Genomic DNA, 26,355 nt, shown 5'->3' with positions numbered 1-26,355 from the left:
TCCCCAGTCGAACTCACCTGTGGAGCCCATGCCCGAAAAAACATCCCACTAACGAGAAAGAGCATCAGCAATGAAATTCTGGCTACCTGGCATGAGCCTAGCCATGATAGTCACATTCCATTGCAAACACCAAAGTACCAATGCCTGCAACAACCTAGAGACTTGTAAACATCTAGCCAACTGCCAATTAATCACCTACACCACCCCTGATTTGTTGCACCAAAAACCACTCTTTTATTCTGTAGTCTATTTCCCATATAACTACCGCAACTACTATGGGAAACAGCCAGCCGTTTCTCCATGCCCCCATTCCCTTGGAAGTATATTCCAAAGCCAAAAGCCCCAGCCGCATCCAAAGACAGTTCCTGATCCCTGTTAGAAACCTCCCCTTCTTACATAATGTAAACTCCATTAAAGGACTCTAAGAAGCCATCCTATACCCCCAATTTGACCTTCACTTTACACATCACCCTGCTAAAATGACGTCCTGCCCTCGCACCTATAGTCGTTGCAGAAAGCCTGCAACTGAAAGCCCTACCCATCGGACTCACTTGGCATGCAAAAGTAAGTGAACCAATCTAGGACTGCATTTGCCGTAACATCACCATGGTCAAACATCGTACCAACCTCACCAAATCCTTCGGCTTCACAACTGTGTCTAAAGGCAAACACCACATTAGTCCTTCCGAATCCAATTCCATACCTAAGAAAGTAAGTTTTGTAGTTGTCCCCTCCATTTTGTCCCATGCAATCAGCACCCCTAAAGAACGAGTTACCTCCAGAAAACCATCTAACTGATCCTGACAACGCTGGACTGACTAGGTCCCACAAACAAGAAATCGCCTAAGCGATACAACCTGTCTCCACCCCGTATACCACATGGTGGCCCACTATATAAAAGTGCTAAAAGCTTCAAAGAATACGCATGAAATCACACACCCATGAGCAAACAATGATCCACATAGTAACATCCTTTGAACACAAAACCTACAAAGGAAAGCTCTCTGGGTGAATGGGAAACAACCGGAAAGTTGACACAATATCTGCCTTCACTAGTAAAGCCCTATTTCCCACACCGCTACTAAAGTGACCTCTGTGTCACATGAAGCATACCGTACAGTACACTCTCCCATGGAATAAAACATTTACTGAATACCCCTCTGACTAAGATAGATTCAAAATCAACCTGAACTTACCAGGATCCTTTTTTGGTATGACCGCCAGCGGATACAAATGCATTTGTTCAAATGGCGGTGCCACAAATGGGTCAACCACCTTACCTAACTGGATCTCTGATCCCCATTTTGCCCTTGCAATGTTCGCAAGCTGCGATGCCGACCTAGCAATGCACGCACGACCCCCACTACCGGGACCTTCATACGGGATACAAAAACCCAAACTAAAACCTACACTCAAAAAACTAGCCACTTCCAGGTCTGATAAAACCACAACCAATCTTTAACACAGATTTGCTGCAAAACCTCATGGCTCCCATCCCTGTGAGTGGCAGTACCCTGCCCTTGTGTGTACTTTGTGGCAGGATGGGCTCCTCCACATGTCGTACACGCTTGTCGAAATTTGAACTCTGGGAAAAGATGGGTAAGCTTAGTGAATTGCCAGCAGCCATCTGACCCTCCGAGTGATACCTTTCTCCCCCCAGCAAGCTTCATAATGTTCCCTTGTCCTCCTTTACCACCGCTCTCCGAACCCCACCGAGTTACCAATACGCCCTCCACTTGCCTCTAAGCTTATGGCTGTGTTAACACCTTATTGATCCTCTTAGTTAACCAAAGGTACATGTCCTAAGTTCCCCAAGCCATAAATCAGTTTCCCGCCCTCTTGTCACGGAACTTCTCATTGTAGTTGAGCCAAGCCCAACCTTCATAATCTGTGAGAGCTCCCAGGATGCTGTAAGCATAAGACCACAACGAACCGTATTGGGTCGGGTTACAATGCCCTACTACGCTTGCTAATCTCAGGATGCCGCGCACCCAATTAACAATAATTTAGGAGACCTTTGGCCCTGCCCTCTCTCCCTTGCCTTTCATCTTTGCTTCTTCTTATCCTTCCTACCCCCACATCTCCCTCAGTTAATAATGCCAAGCAGGATGTCCCATATCCTGCTTGGGACCCTACGCTAGTTCCACACGCTGAAATGGCTCTGGCTCCCTGGAACTCGATGACGATGAAGAGGAACTCGATGACAAACTACTAGATCTAGCTCTCTTTTCCTGCTGTGCGATCGCCCGTGATCCGTGTACTGATGCACTCCTTTTCTTACCTGACCCACCCGCTACACTGCTGCCTGTAGCCTCCGCGGGGAAAGCAGCCACTGGCATCCCTCTGGGAAAGTTCACCTTCCTGTCCATGTGGGAATGCTTTGTCTCTCCCTGCCTCCTGCTGCAAAGTTCCCAGGAACACTATATCCTCTGCATCTGGAAAAGAAGAACCCCTGTTCCCCTGATTTTTGCATTTTTAATACATATCTCATGGTCTTATTCTTAATGTCTCATAAAAACAATATCCAGGCTAGAAAGTTATCATTTCTTCTTACATCACTGGAATATTCTAGTGATGTAAACATTTTTTTTTAAATAAGAGTCCACTTATCTTAATTATGAGCACTAGATATTTATTTATTTATTTATTTATTTAATTGCTTTTATATACTGACATTCAATCGAAATATCACATCGGTTTACATGAAAATAAACAAATAAGGCAGTGACTGCTTATTTTACATTGCAACATGATATTCATGGAATACACTAGGGATGTGAATCGTTTTAGGACGATTAAAATTATCGTCCGATAATTTTAATATCGTCTTAAACCATTATGGAACACAATACAATAGAGATTCTAACGATTTATCGTTATAAATCGTTAGAATCATGAGCCGGCACACTAAAACCCCCTAAAACCCACCCCCGACCCTTTAAATTAAATCCCCCACCCTCCCGAACCCCCCCCAAATGAGTTAAATAACCTGCGGGTCCAGCGGCGGTCCGGAACGGCAGCGGTCCGGAACGGGCTCCTGCTCCTGAATCTTGTTGTCTTCAGCCGGCGCCATTTTCCAAAATGGCGCCGAAAAATGGCGGCGGCCATAGACGAACACGATTGGACGGCAGGAGGTCCTTCCGGACCCCCGCTGGACTTTTGGCAAGTCTTGTGGGGGTCAGGAGGCCCCCCACAAGCTGGCCAAAAGTTCCTGGAGGTCCAGCGGGGGTCAGGGAGCGATTTCCCGCCGCGAATCGTTTTCGTACGGAAAATGGCGCCGGCAGGAGATCGACTGCAGGAGGTCGTTCAGCGAGGCGCCGGAACCCTCGCTGAACGACCTCCTGCAGTCGATCTCCTGCCGGCGCCATTTTCCGTACGAAAACGATTTGCGGCGGGAAATCGCTCCCTGACCCCCGCTGGACCTCCAGGAACTTTTGGCCAGCTTGTGGGGGGCCTCCTGACCCCCACGAGACTTGCCAAAAGTCCAGCGGGGGTCCAGAAGGACCTCCTGCCGTCCAATCGTGTTCGTCTATGGCCGCCGCCATTTTTCGGCGCCATTTTGGAAAATGGCGCCGGCTGAAGACAACAAGATTCAGGAGCAGGAGCCCGTTCCGGACCGCTGCCGTTCCGGACAGCCGCTGGACCCGCAGGTTATTTAACTCATTTGGGGGGGGGTTCGGAAGGGTGGGGGATTTAATTTAAAGGGTCGGGGGTGGGTTTTAGGGGGTTTTAATGTACCGGTTTTGCGATTTTTAGATTTTTAGATTTTTCACGATTTTTCACGATATTTTACCCCCCCAAACGGCAACAATACGATTCCCTCCCCCTCCCAGCCGAAATCGATCGTTAAGACGATCGAGGACACGATTCACATCCCTAGAATACACACCAACAAAACTCTCTGTAATGAGATGAGTCAGTTGAAATAAACCATAAGTTAGTTGAATTAGCCAATGTTGACCAGCGTTTCACGTTGAAGCTGCCCCATGGAGGGAGGCCATTTTAGGTTTATTTTACCATTTGAACAAACTGAAAAATGGCCTCATTCATTATCAAATAAATTTTAAAAGGCCAGCTCGTGTAAGATTGGAGGGGGGGGGTTACGTGCGTGGCTGGGCCTTGCATGTGCTGCGCACATTTTTACAAAGATCCTGGCCATGCGCATAACCCCTGTTACGCGTTGAAGTGCTGGGTCCAAAGAAAGGGGCGGACCAGGGAGGGCATGGTCTGGGCGGGGAGGAGTGGGGTGGGGGTGGGCTGAGACAATGCCATTCGACACTGTCCTGGGGAAGCGTGCACCGGCAGCCACCCAGCATGTGATTACTTCTGCTCCAGAGGAATACCTTTGCCATGTAGTTGGGGCAAGGGAGCATTACATTTTAATATCCCTCCTCCCAACTTAGTCTAGCCATTAGAGCAACAGTCTATGGGCAGTCTTTAATTGGAGTGGACTGGGAGGGAACTGGGGAACGGCCGATCGCGTCACCGCGCATAAGTTAGAAAATTCCTCCAATGTGCATATGAGTCGCGAGCCACACGCACATGTGTGTGCAGATTTTAAAATCCGGTATGCGTGTGCACGCGGCCATCGGATTTTATAACGTGTGTGCGCGAATCTTAAAATCGACCCCTGTATTTTTTCATTCATTTTTAAATGAATGCATATCCCTAATTTCTAGATAACTTTTTGTTCTGACAATTATTGGATTGAAAATCTAATGGGGCAAATTTTAAACGCCCTACATGTGTAAATCCAGCTGGATTTAAGCGCGCAGGGGGCTTACGCGCGCCGAGCCTATTTTGCATAGGCCCGGCAACGCGTGCAAGCCCTGGGACACGCGTATGTCCTGGGGCTTGAAAAAAGGGTGGGGCGCGGGCGGTCTGGGGCGGGGGCATGGCCAGAGGCCTTTGTAGGGCTGCTAGGCCGGGGGGCCCCAGAGGCAGGGCAACTTGTAAAACAAAGGTGAGGGGGGGTTTAGGTAGGATTGGGGGGCAGGTTAAGTAGGGGAAGGGAGGGGAAGGTGGAGGGGGCGGAAGGAAATTTCCCTCCGAGGCCACTCCGATTTTGGAGTGGCCTCGGAGGGAACGGGGAAAGCCATCAGGGCTCCCCTAGGGCTTGGCACGCGCAAGGTGCACTAGTGTGCACCCCCTTGCATGCGCTGACCGCAGATTTTATAACATGCGCGCGGCTGCGCACGCATGTTATAAAATTGAGTGTGCATTTGTACGAGCTGGGTTGCGCGCACAAATGTATGCCCGCGCGTACCTCTTAAAATCCGGCCCAATGAGTTCATACAGATAAAACTATTAGTAAATCCTTTGATAATTTGCATTTATTTATGAGCTGTAAATTTGTATACTGGAGGCTGAATTGATGAACATATTTTCCTATTTCTTCTATTTTTCTATGAATAAGTTGAGTTTATAGAAAAACAAAGAAACATAATAATAAGAAAAAAAAAAGTAGTTTATGGGATGACAAATTGAATGTTCAGCCCTGCTGGGTAATTTCATTATTGGAAGTGTTGATCTCACCTCGCTTTCTTTTTGATGGTTCATTTACATATTGTTTGTTATAAAAAAAAAATGTTTTGAGAGTTTCATCTTATTTGGATATCTTATGGTCTAGCTTTCCATCTCCAAAGCTACCCCTGGTCCTCACCTCACCCACGCCTTCTACTGACTGCAGGCCAGAGTAGCAGCAGTTCTTTCTGCGTCCAGTTGTGTTGATGCTGACTCTGGCATGATAATCTTGTATGCCATGCCATCATGACTTTGTGAACTCAAGAACTGTGAAGGCTATTTTGAGTCACTTGTATAGATGCCCGTTTAATAAAGATGAACCCTAAGTACTCCACTATTTGCCCTTTGCCCTTTCATTGTGGACCTTAGCTTTAGTGCATGGTGACGTGGGAGAAAAGGAGGAACCAGGGAAGCTACTGGTGCACCTGCTGTGGGGTTGTGTCAGTCTGTTTAAAGCAGCGTTCTAAATTTATTATAATCTATTCTTCTTTTCAGCAGACAGATGATGCAGCACAGACTGATGGCCAGCAACAGACGCAGTCTTCTGAAAATACAGAAAACAAAACACAGCCTAAACGACTGCACGTCTCAAATATCCCTTTCAGATTTCGAGATCCAGATCTCAGACAAATGTTTGGTGTAAGTATTATGCATTCTTTTCTTATATTTATATATCTGTTAAGCTGCAAAGAATGTCAGGAATGTAGGAACATCTATGATTTTACTGGCAATTTTTGGGAAGAAAATACAAACAGGTTTTACTTGGCACCTGGAAAATCTAGCTTTTCTAAAGTATTAGAATTATTATTCAAAGGTTTATATTCTTGGTAAGCTTCTTTAGTGGTGTTCAACCTGGTTTTCACCTTTTTCTCCCCAGTGATGCAGGATTTCCATAATAAATATGCAAGGGATAATGTATATTTGTGTACATTGGAGGTAATGCATTCAAATACATCTCCTGCATATTCATAGGGACCTTTGTTTTTAGTTTTCATTTTATTATTTTTCTGGGAATTCCAATATTAAAACAAAAAAATAAGTCAGTGGAAGAATTATTTTTGCCCTGATTTTTCATCTATGTGTTATCACTAAGTCCTTTTTCTACTGTTGGTTTTTTTTTTTTTTTTTTTTGTTTAACACTGAAATTCAAGGAAAAATAAAATTAAAAATGAAAATGAAGATCCCTCCATATTCTTTAAGAATATCCTGAAAACTTGAATGGCTGGGATAGGAGAGTTAGAGTGAGGGTAGCTTTGTGCACTATTGGACTATTTGGCTCAAGGGATGTGTGTTCATTTAAACTGAATGTGCATTCTGAACCAAATGAACCATTTTCTTTTTATTTCATTAGATATGAAAAGCATCAGAAATGCCTCCAACCTCCTCCACATTTTCAGTTTTTCAGTTCAGCAAATAACATGCATTATTTGCAAACAGTGCATGCTATTTGTAAATAGTGCATACTAGTTGTATTTAGCATGCACTATTTGCCAAAATGAAAATCCAGAATAAAAAACAAAAAAAATAATTTAAAAATGAAATTTAGTCCTCCCCCCAAAAAAAGAATAAGCGGTAAATGAACAAACTGAACTGAACCAAAAATATTTTATGTGCATATTGCTGCTTGGCACTTTCCTTTATAAGTGACAATTTTCCACTCCAGCAGTGGTTCTCAATCCAGTTCTTGGGCCACTCCCATCCAGTCAAGTCATGAATATGCATGAGAGAAATTTGCATATAATTGAGGCAGTGCATGTAAATCTATCTCATGCATTTTCATGGTGGATATTCTGAAATCCAGACTGACCGTATGACTAATTGCATATATACAATCACACTGACTAGGTTGGGAACGGCAGCACTAAAGGACTGATACTATTTTCCCAGCCAGCTGAGAACATTATTTACTACCTTCATCCTTTCCAAGCCCCCTCCCCAAAAACCTCCTTATCGTGGTAAAAAAAATGCAAGAATCCTTTTGTCAGGTTTAATTTATTAACATTGTATCACTTTTTTCAAATTTGAAATTCAGTATTGCGGGAATTTTGTTCAGCTTGAAAATAATTAATTGAACTTGGTAACCATGGGTAAACCTGCAGTAGCAAGTGATAGGCTAAATGTTATAGATCCTTCTGTTCATTCCCTAATGGTGAGAGAAAATAATTACTCATTAATTATGGCTTATTAAAAGGTAACGTATGATAGCATGAAAAGGCAAACGTAAAGTAAACCCGTGAAAAGAGAGTTACAAAATACAATTGTGGGAAGACTCAGTGAATTTGAATAAGAATGTCAAGTCTTTTACTCTTAGGTTATTATTTCAAATCAGACTCTAGCCTGTGGGTTCTGTTGTCATACGTGAACAAACTAACGGGGTTATTTTCTAAAGCCGTATCGCGTGTGATAAGCCTCTATCACATGCGAAAAGGGCCTTTTCGCGTGTGATAGAATGCAAATTAGGGGGAGGGGAGGAGGTGGGGAGGGGGTGGATTCGGCGGTGTCTGCGCTGCCGGCAATAAGCTTAGTAATGTTATTGTCAGCAGTAGCGCGCCAAATAGCACCACCTTTCACGGTGGTGCTATTCGGTGCGAAAGCCGGCAGCCAGCGCACCGCCATGGTGCGAAGGCTATGGGATTTCGCAGGCCCCCCCCGTTTTGACAGGCCTAAATGTTGAAGCAATTGATGGTGATATTACCTGTCTCAGCCATTTGCCACTTTTTAAAAAAACTAAGTTATCCAATTTATCAGTTCTAACAGGTGCATGCACTCTTAAAACCAAATAATTAATAATGATGAATTCACAGATGAATGAAAGTTAAGTGCTAAACCCGCCTAATTGCATAAGCATTTATTCTGTGACCTATGGGATTTCTGCACATTTTGCTGGTGGTCTTAGTCCAGATCCCTGAAGGCAAGTGACCACTTCTTTAGAAGCACAGTCAGAATGGTCACCGTCTTGTTGAAAGATTTACAATACAATGGAAAGGAAGCCCAAACCATCTTCTTTTGTTGTTTTCCTTCTTAACCCCTGTCCCTTTCCCCTCCATCCTCAAAGAGCTGATTGTTGCAGAACTGCATTTTGAATTCTACTTTGCTGCAAATTTGGACTTTTTTTTGATGAGTGTCTACGAAAAAATGGTTTACATTTACTAAGCATGCATGTTTAATAAAGATATTTTCGATGCCAGAGAGTAAAAACAAATTTTCAGCTCCACTGATGGTACTGGTGGCTAAGCATCTGCTTTTATTGACAATACATTTTTCTCTTCTGAAATGCTGTTTTGCACTGTTGGGCATATAGTCTCACTTTGTATATCTCCTACATGGAGGGGTTATATATGCCAGTAATGGCTGAGCTAGTCAGTCTGATTGGATGTTTAGGCACTTTCAGGGTATATACAATCCATTTTTGTGGACATACAAGTAAGCAGAAAAGCATTGACTTGATATTTGTAATGTAGCATATCACAGTGACATGTTGAGGTAGTATAATTGAATGTGGACAACCAGAAATGTAAAGGATCAAATTTAAATTATAAATAACAATATTACTATTTACGTTTGTACCAGTCATTTATTCTGCAAAAAGATTAAATCCATTGACTTCTGGTAAGTAATTATACATGATTAGATACCACATTTCCACATTTTTTGTCAGAACAAATTCACTAATTTACCAAATTTTTAATTTATCAGGTTTTATAGTTGCTTCTGCTAAATTGTTAGAGGACTTCGTAATTCTGAAATGATACATTTTTAATTTGAATTGACTGTCTAAGGCAATGGGACCCTATTAATATGTCTTCACTGGTCTCATTGTCAAAAAGAAAATAATTTTAAAACATTTCCTGATGTCTTTGCTTTCTGGTACATTATTTGCAAAGCTGTGTTCTTTAAGCAGCACATATGAAACATCAAACAATTTGAAACCGGATTCTGTATTACGGTATTTCCTTTCATCTGTAGCTCCTAGAATACTATAGGTTATTTCCTTTATAATATATATAGCTATATATATACATGTTGCTTTGTCACTTGCAAATCAAATCTAGCATTGTACATGCCCATGCCTAACAGCTGACGTGCATATAGACCAAAGGCAAAAAGAGAATTATTCAGAAGATTTTCTACTGGCTAGTCTGGTGGGTCAATGTTAGTGTTGTGCATTAGGGATGTGCAGGGAAACAAAATTTGTTTTTGGTTTTGGTTTGGTTTTGGGAGGTTTTTTCCCACACAAATTTTGATTTGTGGATTTCTTGATTCATTCGATTGTTGTAAAAACCAATCAAACAATTAAAAAAAAAAAAAAAAAAAAAAAGGCCCCAAACTAAAAACTAGGCCTCCCTTCCACTCCCCGGCCCCCACTTACTTTGTCTGGTGGGGATCCGCCAGTGGTGACTAGGCCGAAGATTAGGAATTGCTTAGGCCAAGGCTGTGGGAGGTCACCGCAGCATCAGCCTGCTCAAGGCTGATGCCTCATCCTAGGTTGGAGCCTGAACTCAAGCCCATCTCAGTGGCCTGGTCCGGAGACCGGGGCCTCGGCCTGGACCCAGGCCCGATGCCATGACCCAACATAGAGGCTGAGTCCCAACACCGGGGCCTTGGCCCAGATCCAGGCCCAGTGCCACAACCGACCCCAGAGGCCGGGTCCTGATGCTGGGGCCTAGGCCCGGACCCAGACCCAACACCTGGGACTGTGCCTAGGACAGGGCCCAGGCCTGAGGCCAGGCCCTGACACTGGGGCCTCAGCTTAGATCCAGGCCTGACACTGCGATTTGGCTGAGAGGCTAGGTACCGACCCAGACCTCATGCTGCAACCCAACCCAGACGAGTCTCGACAACGGGGCCTTGGTCAGGAGGCCAGGTCCCAACATCTGGGTAGCCCAGGGTCAGGCCCAGGCCTTTGTTTCCAGGCCTGGGAGATCCCCGGTCCATCGTCTTCCTTCTTCAGCTCTTCAGTGCCAAATGACAGGCGTCTGTGTGGTGGGTTGAACCAGATTTAATTAACTGCGGCGCGACCCCAGCAGATGCCCATCATTTAGCACTGAAGAGCCAAGAAGGAAGACGATGGACTGAGGTCATACCAGGCCTGGACACTGAGACCTGGGCCAAGGCTCAGGAGTCAGGACCCAGCCTCCTGTCTGAGACCCCAGTGTCAAGACCCGGTCTCTGGGTTGGGTTGCAGCATGAGGCTGGGTCCAGGCTGAGGCTCCGGGGTCGATACCCAGCCTCTAATTTGAGTTGTGGTGTCGGAACTGGGCTCAGGCCCTGACCTAGGTCAAAGCTCTATCGTTGGGACCCAGCCTTGGACCTGGGCTTGGGCAATGGTCTGGGTCGTGGCATCAGCATCGGGACCTGTCCTTTGACGGGTCCTTTGCCTCCGCTGACAGACACCCCAGTGTCACATTTGGGCCCAGATCTGAACTGGATGCATTTGTTTAAAACAAAACAAACAAATAAGCTTTGTTTCATTCTGGGGGCTCTCGATTCAGTTCAGGGCCCCCCGAATGAAACAAATTTATTTATTTATTTATAGAGTTTTATATATTGGCATTCGGTATTACTATCACAATGGTTTATAAAGGTTTTTAACACTGGGTTAACATGTTTAAAGATTTTACGTAGGTGAATTTTGGAGGTCAGAAAGGTTATATGATACAAGATTATATGATACGAAGGTTATATGAAAGAAGAGGTGAGGTGTTAATTATTGTAGAGGCTGGGTTTCTTGTAATAGGCTGGTAGAAAAATACAATGTAACGAGGATATTTTTCAAGGGTAAAGGGTATAAGTATAGAACAAAAGTATAATATGTAGGTTATATTATAAACATAGGTTATGTTCTGAAAGGAAAAAAAAGGTAAAATTATAAAGAATATGCAAGTAACAAAGAATATTTGGGAAGCTGTTTCAGGTAGTGTCATAACATTGGTGTGTCAAAATGGTTGATTATGGAGGGTTTCAAATATGCTTCGGTGATGCAGAAGAAAGGAGTGGAGCATATATTTGCTCAGTTTAGTTGGTAGTGTGCTTGTCTTTCTTATGGGGAAAAGTCTGACATATTGTGTAGTAGGAAAGATATGGTAATTTCAGTGTGAGTCTTGGTTGGCTTTGGTGAAAAGCTATGTTTTAAGTTCTTTCTTGAATGTTTTCAGGCTGGGTTGTAGTCTTAGTTCAGTCGGTAGTGTATTCCAGATTTTGGGGCTTATGAGGGAGATTGCTCGGTCACCTACAGAGGTAAGTTGTGTGAATCGGCGGGGAGGAATTGATAGGAGGCCTTTGTTGGTAGAATGCAGGTTTCTGCGTGGTTCGTGGGGTTTAATCTCTTCGCTTAACCAGTTGGTTCGTTTCTCATGTATCTGTTTGTGTACAATGGTTAATATTTTGTATTCAATTTGGTATTTAATTGGAAGCCAGTGCAGGGATGTCAGAATTGAGGTTATGTGCTGAATTTTGTAGAATTTGGAGGGGATGAATACTTGAGAGGGGTAGACTGAGTAGTAGAGAATTGCAGTAGTCAAGAATGGAGAAAATGAGTAGTTGTAACATTGTTCTGAAGTCCTCGGGGCTTAGAAAGGGTTTTATACATCTCAGGGTTAGTAGTTTTAGGTATCCTTCTTTTATTTTTGTTGTAATGTGATTTTAAAAGGATAATTCATTCCAAGATTGCGTGTATGTGAAATTGGGGAGATGGCAGTTGTTTGATTCTCTATTATTAGTGGTGGTGGTGGAGTTGATCTGATTTTTCTTTCAAGGTTTATTATTTCAGTTTTATCGATGTTTATTACAAGTTTCATTTTAGTTAGTAATTGTTTGATTGTAGTGAGGTAGGCTTCCATTTTCTTGTATGTTTCATCCAGTGAGTTTTGAATCAGGATCGGGATTTGGATGTCGTCTGCGTACAGAAAGTGTGTTAGGTCTAGACTTGCTAGTAGCTGACATCAGAGGAGGTATATATTGAAAAGGGTTGCAGAAAGGGCAGAGCCTTGGGGAGCTCATGTGTTTAGATGTACTTTTTCAGAGAGATCATTGTTGGATTTGACTTGGTAGGTTCTGTTGGATAAGTAGGATGAGAACCAGAGTAGTGTTTTGTCAGTTAACCCTAGTTCGGTTAGGCAATCGAGGAGAATTGAGTGGTTCACCGTGTCGAATGCTGCTGATAGGTCTAGTAGGATTAGTAAGTAGCTTTTGCCATTGTCAAAGCCTTTGAGCAATGTGTTGTTTAGGGAGAGAAGTAGGGTTTCGGTGTTGAGGTGTTTCCTAAACCCAAACTGTGTGGGATATAGTATGTTGTAGGAATGTGAATCGTTTTTTGATGATTTAAAATATCGTCCGATATATTTTAAATCATCAAAAATCGTTAGAGGCGATATACAATAGGAATTCCCCCGATTTATCGTCAAAAATCGGGGGAAGGGGGAGGGGAAGGGGGAGGGCGGGAAAACCGGCACACTAAAACAACCCTAAAACCCACCCGACCCTTTAAAATAAATCCCCCACCCTCCCAAACCCCCCAAAAATGTCTTAAATTACCTGGGGTCCAGTGTGGGGGTCCTGGTGTGATCTTCCACTCTCGGGTAGCGCCGGCGCCATTTTGGTTCCTGTCCCCCAACGTCACGAGTGCAGGAGTTCGCTCCCGGACCCCCGCTGGACCCCCAGGGACTTTTGGCCAGCTTGGGGGAGCCTCCTGACCCCCACAAGACTTGCCAAAAGTCCAGCAGGGGTCCGGGAGCGACCTCCTGCACTCGAATCGTATTGCTGTATTGCAAAATGGCCATACGGGGGACAGGAACCAAAATGGCGCCGGCGCTACCTTTGCCCTGTCATATGACAGGGCAAAGGTAGCACCGGCGCCATTTCTATTAACACACCCGTGGCCCGAGAGTGGAAGATCACACCGGGACCCCTCCACTGGATCCCAGGTAATTTAAGACATTTTGGGGGGGTTTGGGAGGGTGGGGGATTTATTTTAAAGGGTCGGGGTGGGTTTTAGGGTTGTTTTAGTGTGCCGGTTTTCCCACCCTCCCCGAATTTACGATTTACACGATTTAAAAAAAAAAAAAAAACAAAACCGCGACGATCCGATTCCCTCCCCCCCCAGCCAAAATCTATCGTTATGACGATCGATCACACGATTCACATCTCTAGTATGTTGTTGGTTTTGAGGTGGTGTGTAGTTGGGTGTGGATGACTTTTTCCATGATTTTGGCGATAAGTGGTAGGTTTGGGATGGGATGGTAATTTTGTAAGTTCTCAGGATCCAGGTTGGTCTTCTTTAGGATGGGTTTGATTATTGCAGATTTTAGGCAGTCTGGGTAGTGACCTTCTGTGAGTGATATGTTTATGATGTTGGTAATGGCTTCAGTTACGGTAGTTTCTATGGCTTTGATCATTTGTCTTGGGATGCTGTCAAGGGGGTGATTTGCTGGGTTCATTTTTTTTATGATTGTTTTAATTTCGAGCGTGGAGGCTGGATGAAATTTGACCAGGTTGGGAATTTTTTGGTTTGCAATTTGATGCTCTGAATGTTATCAGGAAGATTGTTTTTCATTAGGTTATTGATTTTGTCTTTAAAGAATTCTGTGAGTTCATTGCATTTGTTTTTGGTTGGTGTTGGTTTGTGCTCATTGGGTGTTTTATTAAGGTTTTGTATGATGGTGAATAACATTCTGGGGTTGTGTTGGAATTTATTGATTTTATTTGTGAAGAATTCCGTTTTTGCAATATTAATCAGATTCTTGTAGTATGATAGGTAGGTACAATAAGCTATTAGAGATGAGTTTGATTTATTTTTACGCCATGTTTTCTCTTTTTTTCTTAGTTCTCATTTGGCAGATCTGATGCTGGCATTGTACCATTGGTTCTGCTAAGAGGGGTTTTTGTTGTTTTTATAATAGTGGGGTTAACATTGTCGGTGACATTGTTGGTGATCTTGAGCCAGGAGGTTATGGCTTTTTCAGAGGTGGATAGGTCTAGGTTTTCTAGTTCGCAATGGAGTTTTTCTTGAAGAGTTTCAAGATTAAATGGGGGGGCAGTATGTGATTGTTATCGAAGTCTCGGTTGGAGTTAACAGCTTTGAGTTGCAGGTCATATATGAGTGAATCAGGGAGTGGTTCGACCATGAGATCTTGGTTATATGTGTGTTATAGGTTAGCCAGTTGTCTGTGTTGATAAAAACAAGGTCCAGAGTGTGTCCAGCTTTGTGTGTTGGGTCAGAGATGATTTGTTTTAGTCCTAGTGTAGAGAGTGCATTGCTGATTGTTTCACAGGTGGGTGAATGGGGGTTGGGTGAATGGGGGTGGGTGAATGGGGGTTGTCCATATGAATGTTGAAATCACCTAAGATGATGATTGGTTTGTTCAATGAGATGTTGGTCATAAGAAATTCAATTATTGGGGAGCAGTTGTGGTCTAGTGTGCCGGTGGGGGGGGGGGGGGGGGGGCAGTAGATTACACAAATTTGTAGTTTGGGCAAGTCGAATATTGTGATTTTGTAGGGTGGGCATATTTTCGTGAGGAGTAATTTCAACTGTAGGTTTTTGGTTTTTTTTGCGATTAGCATTAGCTTTCCTCCTTTCATTTGGGTCTAGGTATTGAGAATGTGTTATAGATTGTGTTATTGATTTGGTTAATTAATACACAGTCTGTGTTTTTTATCCAGGTTTCAGTTATTGCGATGAAATCAGGTTTCATGTTGTCCAGTAGAGAATTGGGATTTTTTTCACAATGGATTGGGCATTGAATAGTAGGAAGGAGAATAGTATGCAGTTGCTATAGAAGTTTGAGTTGTTGTGAGTGATGTTTATGAGTCATCGTTTGTGTCTTTTTGGTTTTGGTGTTTTAGATGAGACTGATGTTTGTATTTTTGAGGTAAGTTGTAGATGCGTTTGCCAGAGCTGATGGGGATGGGGTGGATAGTCATGTTTGATTGTGGAGAGAGCTAGGGTGGATCAGTGTTGTGTATTATAGAGCTCATTGTGGGATGCATGAAGGGGCGCACAAAGGGGCAGGCTCTTTTGTCGCGCTCCTTCATGTGTGCGATGCCCGGCGTGCAGCGCCCAGGTCTGGAGCCCTCGTTTAGTGCTCTCCCCCGGCACCCCTGGTGGTGCTGGGTGGGGGTGTGGTCCTCTGACGAGGGGGAGGGTGCTCGGTGGTGGTTCTGGGCTCAGAGCGGGGCCAAGAAGGTGCGGTGGGGCTGCCTGGGCTGCTTACTGGCAGCTGCTGGAGTGGAGAAGAGGAGCCTGCTCCTGCGCAGGGCTTTTTTCTTCATTATTAGCCTTATTTGTTGCATTTTGCATCTCTATTGTGCATTACTATGCAGAAGATATTCCCATATTAGGCTTTTGCTCCTTGGGCTAGCCAGGGCTGAAGATATTGTGGAGGCAGCATTCATAGACCCTAGGAAGAAGAGTGTTTCAGCCATCCATCAAAAGTGATATCTAGTGTCCAGATTTAGTGTCCACATTAGCCAAGTTCCAGAGGGAGCTGCAGTTTATGGCCCCTGGCCATAGACTTGTTGCTGTGATGACTAGACTGAGTTGGGAGAGGGTTATACAAATGTAATGCTCCCTTGCCCCAACTACCTGGCAAAGGTATTCCTGGATCTAGAACTGACCTAGCAGGAGCTCCTCACCTTTTCTGATCAGACATTGTTAGCCCTTGGGTATTTTGTGCTAGAGATGTGTATTTGTTTGAAAACAATTTACAATCCCAATGCAAAATGGCCATTTTAAATTTGGTTCATTTCAAATGAAACAAATCCCTAACTGGTACAAAAATCCCAAATATTTTTGGGGTTTTCATTTCAGCAATTATTATATAATTATATAATAGGGTGCACTATATGCCAAGAAATTAAAAAAAAAAATGGTCCTCCATGATTCCAACCACACTCCTGCACCCCTTCCACCCCCTAACACCTTTTGTAGCCCTGCTGGATGTGTAAAAAAAGGAAAGGAGTATTCCCAAGTTATTTCTGCTCTGCAGGTGCTCTTTAACAATGGTGCCGGACTCAGGGCTGGCTGGCTTTAGGTGGTTTTATGGCTGTAAAGTGATTCCGCCATCAAACAAGCTTTATGGCTATAAAACAGCATGGACGGACTATTGCCGATGTTAAAGAGGACTCAGTGGGGCAGGAGCGATGGATACTGTCTTTCTCTTGCAGCAGCAGTACAGAAAGGGGCCAGTGGATAATGGGGGAAGCTTGGGTGCATTTCTTTTTCCTTTATATTACATTTTGTTTTAATGAAGTCTTTATTTCAAATTTGCAAACATACTGTACCAAAATAAATATTACACAAACCAAATCCCAAACATCCCCCCTTTGGAAATAATAAAAAAGAAAGAAAATTAAAATCTTATTTCTGCACATTTCTACTTGGCGTCTGGTGCCTCCACCTGAGAAAGATGGGTTGTTAGTGTATGGGATTTTCCTCGCTTATCTCCAGGAAACCTGGCAACAAATGCACCTGAAAACAGGACTGGCAGTATTTTCAATTTTTATTGAATAACTAAAAGTTTCTAGGAGCCACACAGTGCATAAAAACTACAAATATCAATTCCTAGGAGATATCAAACAGTGAATTCAAGCAGTAAGGGGTATTAATCCCCATTAGATATTTGTTTATGTTTTCATGTTTCTTTTCTTTTTTATGTTTTATGTTTTAGTATGTTTAGATTTTTTCATTTTTTTTGTCCTGTGCACAATTTGCCAAAAACAAATTGGGCCAAAATGTTTTGGCATTTGTACACCTAATTTGTTTTATTTGATACGAAACAAAAATGGGCTCATTTGTCCCAGTTTCATTTCAAATGAATGCACATCCCTAATCCCCATAACACATTAACTATTCAAAGAAAAGCCCTCCTGAGCTCCCTTTGTTCTGCTATACTGAACCTTCCTCCTCCTCCTTTTCCCATTATGTCTCACCCAAGTGAGGATGCAACTGAGCCAGTGCATACTGCAAGTTATATGGGAAAGGATCTGTCATGTCCAAACTTATCTTTGACTGCTGCTCATCTCCTTTTCCCCACACCTGTGATGTCCCCAAGCCACTCCTGGAGTAACCAATGTGCTATATCCTTCACTGCTGGGTCCATACTCTCCTGAGGGATCAAACTCCACCTACAATCTGTTGCTATATTCATCCCTCTGGGGAACTAAGCTCTGCCTCTGATCAACTGCTATGTTGTCCACCTCTTTTGGGGGACCCCAAAGTTCACCTCTGATAAGCCACTGTTTAATCCACACCCCTCTCTGTAGGAGACCAATGCTTTGCCTCCTTCTTCCTCTGTCCTGAGTCCATACTCTCCTGGAGAACCAAACTCCATCTCCCCTCAGCAGCTGGGTCCATATCCTCCTGGGGGACCACACTCCACCTCCAGTCAGTCAGTTGGTTCACCTCCACTAAGATCAGCTGCTGAAACCACCCCTCCTGGTGATCAAACTCCACTGCCCTGTCCTTACTAAAAGGGATCCCATTGCTGTGCTGTGTTGATATGACTTTGCCAGAATCTGTTAGTTACCCTTACACTTTATGATTCCAGTTTGACAAACAAAGTCCATAGTTTTTTAATCAGCACTCCTCAACAGCAAGGACCCCTCCTATCTTAACTACAAGGCTGATAACCCAACAGGAGAGAGTAGATTTAAGGTTAGGGAATGCATAGAGAGAAGACTGGGTGTGGGGGAGAGGGGATGCCCCAGAAATCTGAGAGTAGCAGGGAGAGTCCCAGTTTTTGGGTACCCTCAAAATTTGGCACTCTACGCATGAGCCCATATTAACTATGCCTAAAGTTGGGCCTGGAGAATGCACACATTTTTCCCTTTTGCCTGGTTTTAATTTCCTCTATTTGGAAACCCAATTGCCCAGGATTTGGAGATACCCCTTATTGCTTGGGCTGAAAAGCTGTCCATTTTTATCCAAAATGCGTACATTTCCTGTACTACATATCCAATTCTGATACAACTCCTCCTTTCTATCAGTGTTCTGAAGCCTAGGACGACTGTTGTTAATACTGTGATGCAACTAGAATCTGTTTTGTTTTTTTTACAATGTCCCTTCTTGTGTGGATTTGTAGCCTGAGAACATTGCTTTGCACATCTAGGGGTCTAATCACCCATTCTCACTGCATAGCTGAATGTTGAAATCCTCAGGCTGATAGCTCTTATGCACACGGGATCTTGTGTACATTTTAGTCACTTTTAACCAACTGCTTAGTCCCTCCCCCCCCCCCCCCTTGCTGAAAGCTGAAAGGGGTGGGGTTCAGATAAAGGTGGGAGAAATTTAATGAAGGCAGTTCCACTTAAGGTGGAAGCAAAATGGAGTGGAGAAAACTGCTGGACTATTAAAAATATATTTATTTTTTTTCGCAAGGGTCAATGATTGTTATCTATACTGCTATTGCAAAAATTATAACAAGTTATATTTGCTATTAAGTATTTACCAAGTTCTCCTCTGTTCATGTACAATTTCTCCATTTCTTTTCAGCAATTTGGTAAAATCTTAGATGTTGAAATTATTTTTAATGAACGGGGCTCAAAGGTAAGTAGTTTCATTTTTCTCTATCAATCTGTTAACACATTAAAATGATCTGATGTTAGTAAGGGATAACATCTGCACTGCTGTTTTAAATCTCTCTCTCTCTCTCTTTTTTTTTTTTTTTTTTTTTTTTTAAATCATCTGTTACGAACATTACCTTAATAGAAATACCTTTGGAGAGTTGGTTCAATTTTCCAAAGCAGCATGCATTTTATTGGATTCATGTTGAAGCCAAGAAAATGGTAATTTTAATCACTGGAAACAATCAGCAGTTCAACTGGCATATTGCTTTTGCTTTAGAAATAATCAGATAATATTTTATTCTTTACTGCCAGTGATAATTATGTCTCTCTTTCCAGCCAATAAATTCATTGTTGCAAAAAAAAACCAAAAAAAAACAAACAAACAACAGCACAAAAATAATAACAAATAAGGAATATTAGAAGTTATGCTGGAATATATATTTTCTATTATTGAAAAAAAGATTGGTAACACATGATATCCCTTTGAGCAATTACTCTGTGTGTTGTTGAAGTGCAGAAGTTCTTCCATTTATTGATGAATTTTAAAGAAGTCTTCTAGGGATCAAAGCTTGCAAAAATGAGACCTTTGGGATGCATTTGTGTTTTGGTCCAAAAGCTTGTAGAGCTGTTCAGACGTCTTCAAAATTAAGGAAATGATTTGCAGAACCCAGAAAAATATACAGGTGCTGAACAAATTGATTTGGCTACCTTTTTTGGAAAAAAATGAAGCATATTGCAAACTTTTGCTTTGCATTTACAGAAATCGCAGATTTCATCCGATTGTTGATCTACGTCAGATTTTTGGGAAATCTGGAAGCAGATATTTAATGCATTTCAGATTTTCAAATTTCTTGGGATTTTTTTTTTTGCCAGCGCTGACATTAAAAATCTAATGGATTTCCAGAGAGGGTTAGTGGATTGGGGCACAAAACTGAAATTCTGTTAAAGTCCAACCAGGCTGAAATATTCCTGGTTCAAGTTTGACTTTGAATCATTTGCACATCTTTAATAGCTTGTAAGTTATATCTGCCCAATTTTCTGGCTAAGCTTTTTTTTTTCTTGGTTAAGGTAGAGGGACCGTGGGATTTGATAACTGTGAACGTGTGCTTTTCTGAACTGGTATTAGCAGTGCTTAACAGCCTAACGGGGTTATTTTCTAAAGACTTATCGCACGCGATACGGCCGTATCATGTGCAATAAGCCTCTATCGCACGCGAAAAGGCCCTTTTTGCAAGCGATAGCATGCAAAATCGATTCGGGGCGGTGAGGGGGCGGACTCGGTGATGTCTTCGCTGGCGGCAATAAGGTTAGTAACATTATCGTCACCAGTAGCGCACCGAATAGCACCATCTTTCACGGTGCGCTATTCGGTGTGAAAGCTGGCAGCGAAGACACCACGGAGCTGCGAAGGCTGCCGGCTTTCGCAGGCCCCCCGCCTCCCATTTTCGCTGGATTCATCATTCAGATATGAATGATGAATCCAGGCCTTAGATGGTGTCAGTTGAACATGTCCTATGTTTCAGATTCTACTCTTCTCTGTCATAACTGAGTGAGAGGCTGATCTGTTCAGGCTCTTTCATGTTGTCACAGACTGCAAAGAAAGTCCTTGATTAATCAGCCTTTCTGTGCATGTACAGGACAATTGATTTGGCAACCAAGACACCAAATAAACTGCAGCATCAAGCACAGAAGCGCCCAATAGGCCTCATTTTTGTCATGTGACTTTTATCATTTTAGCTTTGTTTTAATATTCCAACCCTTTGAACAGAAAATCTATTGTCGCATATTTTTTTTAACCATGTGCAACATTTTCCCATTTGCTCTCACAGATAATTTCAAGCATCAGACAAGAAAGATCTCCCATGATGTCCCTATGGCAACATGATTTATAAAAATGTCTCTTAGATACAGCTATAATTGTTCATTTTCTTCTGTTGAAGTAGGAAAATCAATGGGGATCTGACATGCTTTACAGTATGCATGGTATGTTAGGACCTCTGGTCATTAGTTCCCAGAGGATTGTTTGTAGTCCTGTCTTCCTAAGAGACATACTATATTATCAACTAAAAATTCTTTGATGGGGAATTTTAAAAATTACATCTTTCCCACTTGAGCTTAGTGACTTAGAACGATATGGATATACTGTTAGATGCACAACCATATTTTTTTTTCTCCTACTATATGAATGGCAAACCTTTTCTTACTGCATCAAATATTCACTAATCTTTTTCTGCCTCTGAGTGAGACTTCTCCTACGTTCAGTCTGTGTATAAGTCTTCTCATCCTGCCATCTGAAATCAACATAAATAAGACCTACCCAAAATTACATCACATTGGTACTACTTCTTTATCAGATGTTCCGTGGCATTCCTTTTCTTGTTTGCTAGAGCCTTAATTATAAAACATTAGAAAAGCTTTGTCTATATATAACGAAATAGGATCTATTTTAAGATCTATTTTTGGTTCTCTCACTGCACAGAAATAAACTACAGACTGCTCTGCCAGTTTATACAAAGTCAACTAGAACAATTGCTAAGTATTTAATATAAACAAACTTTTCCTAGTAATGTGCTCATAACAGCGTGTAAATCAGATTTCTAGCATTTCAGACTGATCTAATTATCCACTGGTTGGCATTCTGCATTGCCAAGAAGCAGATGGCATTTGATTCTTATTTCAATCTCCTATTTCATTCCCACACTGGAAGCGGAACTTGAGATTTCTGTATGCAGTTTTGCAGTGCTCACAGCCATGGAGAGTAGTTGTGGCCTGGTTATCATTCTTATGATACCATCTTCTGGCCCCAAAGAACAGCCTTGGAAATAGCTGTAAAGGAGCTGCATTCTCTTTCTTGACAACAGAAATATTTGCTGCAGTGCTTGACCTATACACGTGAGAAGGGTGTTTGAGAAAATTTATGACAATAATAGTTATCACTGATCCCAGCAGGCTTGGAACTTAAGGATAAACCAAAAAGGAAAAATTAGTTTAAGATATGCCAGACTTCTCAGAAGAATTGGAGCACCTTGACAAAATGTAGGCAGCCAGGAAGGAGTGGAAAATATGAGGAGAGTTCTAGGAAAGCTTGAGGAATTGTCTAGGTCTGGCAGCTAAGATTTAATGCTAAAAATGCAGTCATGCATTTAGGATGCAAATATCCAAGGGAGATGCACAGTAGTGGAGTTGAAATTTGTCTAAGCATGAAAGAAGAGCAGGATCTGGGGATCATTGTATCAGATGATCTTAAGGTGGCCAAACAGATAGATAAAGAGACAGCAAAAGCCAGAAAGATGCTTGGCTGCAATGGGAAAGGAATGGTCAGCAGAAACTGGGAGGCAATATTGCCCCTGTATAGGTTCCTGGTGAGACCTCATTTGGAACAGTGTGTACAGATCTGGAGATTGTACCTTTGAAAGTATATAAACCAGTTTGAATCTGTCCAGAGGGAGGCTACTATAATGGTCAGTGGTCTTCATTCTAAAACTTATGGGGACAAACTTAGGGGGTCATTTTGTAAAGCTTATCACGTGCAAAAAGTCCCTTTTTGCGAGCAATAGCTTGCTAGGGGCGGAGTCGGGGCAGCGGCGGGGCGGACTCCACGATGTCTTCGCTGGCGGCGATAAGGTAAGCCATGTTATCGTAGCCAGTAGCGCACCCAATAGCGCCACCTTTCATAGTGGCGCTATTGGGTGCAAATGCCGGCAGCGATAACACCGTGGTGGTGCGATGGCTGCCGGCTTTCGCAGGCCCCCCTTTGCCCCCCCCCCATGCTCAGGAGGGGTCATGGGATGAGGATGAAAGAGGAGAAATCTAAAGAAATATTTCTTTCAGAGAGTGTGCTGGAGGTGGTGGAGACATGAATTCAAAGGAAGCATGAGATAAACATAGGACATCTCTGAGGGAGTGGTAGGGATTGTAAAGCTGCATTAGCTGGTGTGGAAGGGCAGACTAGTTAGGCCATATGATCTTTTTTTCTACTATCATATTTCTGTTTATTTCTAAAAGCTGTTTTTTTTTTTTTTCTGGCTATCAACAATTTAAGATAAATACCAGATTTCAGTGTTGATATTCCAGGCAGGCTGCCTCAACTCTACTATTTTTTACTACTTCAACTAGGAATTGGCTTTTACCAACCAGTAAGAACAACACAGGGTTTTCATAAGCCACTTTAAATAATGCTGCATTTTTCTGACCACAGAAGGACTGTATTGACCCTTTTGAAAACATAAAATTTTTAACCACTGTTCAAAAACAAATGAGACCAACAAAGTGATCCTGTCCTGTTCTTCTTGAGTAGATCTTTCAAGCAGGGCAGTTAAGGCACCCAGATCTCATGCTTGCTTTCCTGTTTCTTTATATTCTTTTTTTAAATTTTTCTTCTCTCCCTGTTTTTGGGATGTAGCATGAATGAACCATATCTTTCTAGTTCTTTGTTTTTTTGGTTTTTTTTTCTAGTCTTCATGGCTTATTGCAATGAACACTATGGGGTCAATTTTAAAAGTGTTGCTCATGCTAAAATGTCCACATACGTGAGTATCTGAGCCGCGAGGGAGCGATGCGTATTTTAGAAGCTGGAAATTACACATGTGCGTGAGTAGAAAACAAGGGGGAGAAAGGGGCGGGGCATGGGCATTCTAAGGCGGGGCCAACAGTTACACATGTAACTCCGTATTTTGAAACCAGAGCCGCAGCGTGCAGTGACTTGTTAACCGCATAACTTTTCTGCTACTCCTGATGGAAGAGCAAGTTTGCAGATCTCACGTTTTTTACTTGAGTATCTTCATAAAAGCAGGAGCATACTTATGCGCAGTAGGCACATTTAAAATCATATACATGCATGATTAAAAATTCAACTGTATTTCCACTCGCATGCCAAATTGCACACGCATGCTCGTTTTAAAATCGGCATGTATATGTTTTATTCATTGGCAACCAGTATTTCTTGTAAAAAAAAATTCACGTGCGGTTTATAATTTGAAATTCTTATAAACAATCAGCTATAAAAGTTACAAGTTACATGTTTATTTATATAAACGTGTCCTCATCCTTCAGTTTTGGAAAGTATAATTCCAGTAACCTGGTTTTAATCCAAAGCATATAAATAATTTCTATCATCTACCTCTAATCTCTTCTGAATCTGGCCACATAGGATGGGTACAAACTATGGCAGTTTACTGTGCTTCACATTATTTTCCTAAAATAATATCTGAGACTTTCATCGGTTCCATAAACTAACAGTCTGGCACATAGGAGAACGCGGTTAGAATGTTAGGTCAGAACTCACAACCCAGCAACCAGGGAGCAAATTCTCAGTGCACATCACTCAAGGAAGCGTTTGTTCTTCCGCTCAGAGGAGAGTAGGGCAAGCAGCCAGAAGACATGAGTAACCTAGAATATTGTATGAACCATAGGTCATTGGATCAATTGCTGGCAGTGAAAGGGAAATGCTTTGGGGATTCTATCAATGGTGTTAACATTTAAGTGATTTTTTTTTTTTTTATGGATCTGTAACACTGTGGTAGGTTTAATGGGAAAGCATAAATCCAAAACATAACGAAAGTAGCTAATTACTCATTTCTGTCTTTATTTTTGGTTCTTACAGCGTATCGCATCCTATGTGTGTTTAAGCACAGCTGTCTATCACATTGTTCATCTTTATCACATACATTGATGTGTTTGTTTCAAATCATCTTTTCTGTCATGTTCAGTTTTCAGTTGAATAAGCAAGGTGTGTTTAATTCAAGGACAAACACAAACAAAAATAAGCAGGAAAAATATTTAATGCTTAAATGGATAAGTCAAAAGATTTCAGCAAAAACACAATCTATTAATGGACATTAGTTTGTTTCTCTCACCTCCTTTTGGTTTGTCTGGTCAGTTTACATCTATCCATCTCTTCCATAATCTTGGTTGAATTAAAATCAAAACTTCACTGCAAGGATTTCAATAATTGGTTATATTTCATTCATTCATTCATTCATTCATTCATTCACATAAATCACTGATTTCTAGCTTCAGCACTCTCCGTTGAGTTTTTGAAGTTCATAGAATAAAAAAAGCATGTGTAACTCCTTGAAGGTATTGATATATAAACACATACATAGATACATGCTATAGAGTTCTTTGATCAGATTACTAACTTTTTTTGTAGCCACTAACTCTCCGGGTAATTCATCAAAATGCATTATGGCATTAATGCACGTGATAACACCCTAACGTATGCAATAATAATGCTAGTGCGTGGTGCGAATGCAAATTTTTGGAAGGGGTGGGATCAGGGAAGAACTTATGCGGGATTTAGGAAAATGAGGGGCAATATTGCAGTGTGTGATAGCATAACACATGTCAGAAATAACTGCACCTTTTCAATATATTTATAAATGATCTGGAAAAAATATGACAAGTGAGGTAATCAAATTTGCATATGATTCAAAATTGTTCAGAGTAGTTAAATCACAAGCAGATTGTGATAAATTGCAGGAATACCTTGTGAGACTGGAAAATTGGGCATCCAAATGGCAGATGAAATTTAATGTGGACAAGTGCAAGGTGATGCATATAGAGAAAAATAATCCATGCTATAGTTACACAATATTAGGTTCCATATTAGGTGCTACTACCCAAGAAAGAGATCTAGGCGTCATAGTGGTTAACACATTGAAATTGTCAGTTCAGTGTGCTGCGGCAGTCAAAAAAGCAAACAGAATGTTGGGAATTATTAGAAAGGAAATGGTGAATAAAACGGAAAATGTCATAATGCCTCTATCGCTCCATGGTGAGACCGCACCTTGAATACTGTGTACAATTCTGGTCGCCACATCTCAAAAAAGATATAATTGCGATGGAGAAGGTACAGAGAAGGGCGACCAAAATGATAAAGGGAATGGAACAGCTCCCCTATGAGGAAAGACTAAAGAGGTTAGGACTTTTCAGCTTGGAGAAGAGACGGCTGAGGGGAGATATGATAGAGGTGTTTAAAATCATGAGAGGTCTAGAACGGATAGATGTGAATCGGTTTTTTACTCTTTCGGATAATAGAAAGACTAGGGGGCACTCCATGAAGTTAGCATGTGACACATTTAAAACTAATCGGAGAAAGTTCTTTTTCACTCAACGCACAATTAAACTCTGGAATTTGTTGCCAGAAGATGTGATTAGTGCAGTTAGTATAGCTGTGTTTAAAAAAGGATTGGATAAGTTCTTGGAGGAGAAGACCATTACCTACTATTAAGTTCACTTAGAGAATAGCCACTGCCATTGGCAATGGTA

At 42.0% G+C, this 26,355-nt stretch overlaps 1 protein-coding gene across 13 annotated transcripts in view; it reads left to right on the top strand.

The window, feature by feature from the left end:
• Window positions 1-26,355, top strand: part of RBFOX1 (RNA binding fox-1 homolog 1) — a 499,409-nt gene that overhangs the window by 170,608 nt on the left and 302,446 nt on the right. For 11 of the 13 annotated variants that reach the window (XM_029577019.1, XM_029577016.1, XM_029577009.1 and 8 more), the window contains exons 3-4: window positions 6,019-6,162; window positions 19,013-19,066. In XM_029577019.1, coding sequence (XP_029432879.1) covers window positions 6,019-6,162; window positions 19,013-19,066 — 198 coding nt within the window. The remainder of the gene's footprint in view (window positions 1-6,018; window positions 6,163-19,012; window positions 19,067-26,355) is intronic. The other 2 variants (XM_029577015.1, XM_029577008.1) reach the window with 1 other exon arrangement.

This window comes from Rhinatrema bivittatum, chromosome 14 (assembly GCF_901001135.1).
Source record: "Rhinatrema bivittatum chromosome 14, aRhiBiv1.1, whole genome shotgun sequence".
Taxonomy (NCBI): Eukaryota; Metazoa; Chordata; class Amphibia; order Gymnophiona; family Rhinatrematidae; genus Rhinatrema; species Rhinatrema bivittatum.
Note: the sequence above shows the minus strand (reverse complement) of the source record. Positions and strands in the feature narration are given on the sequence as shown.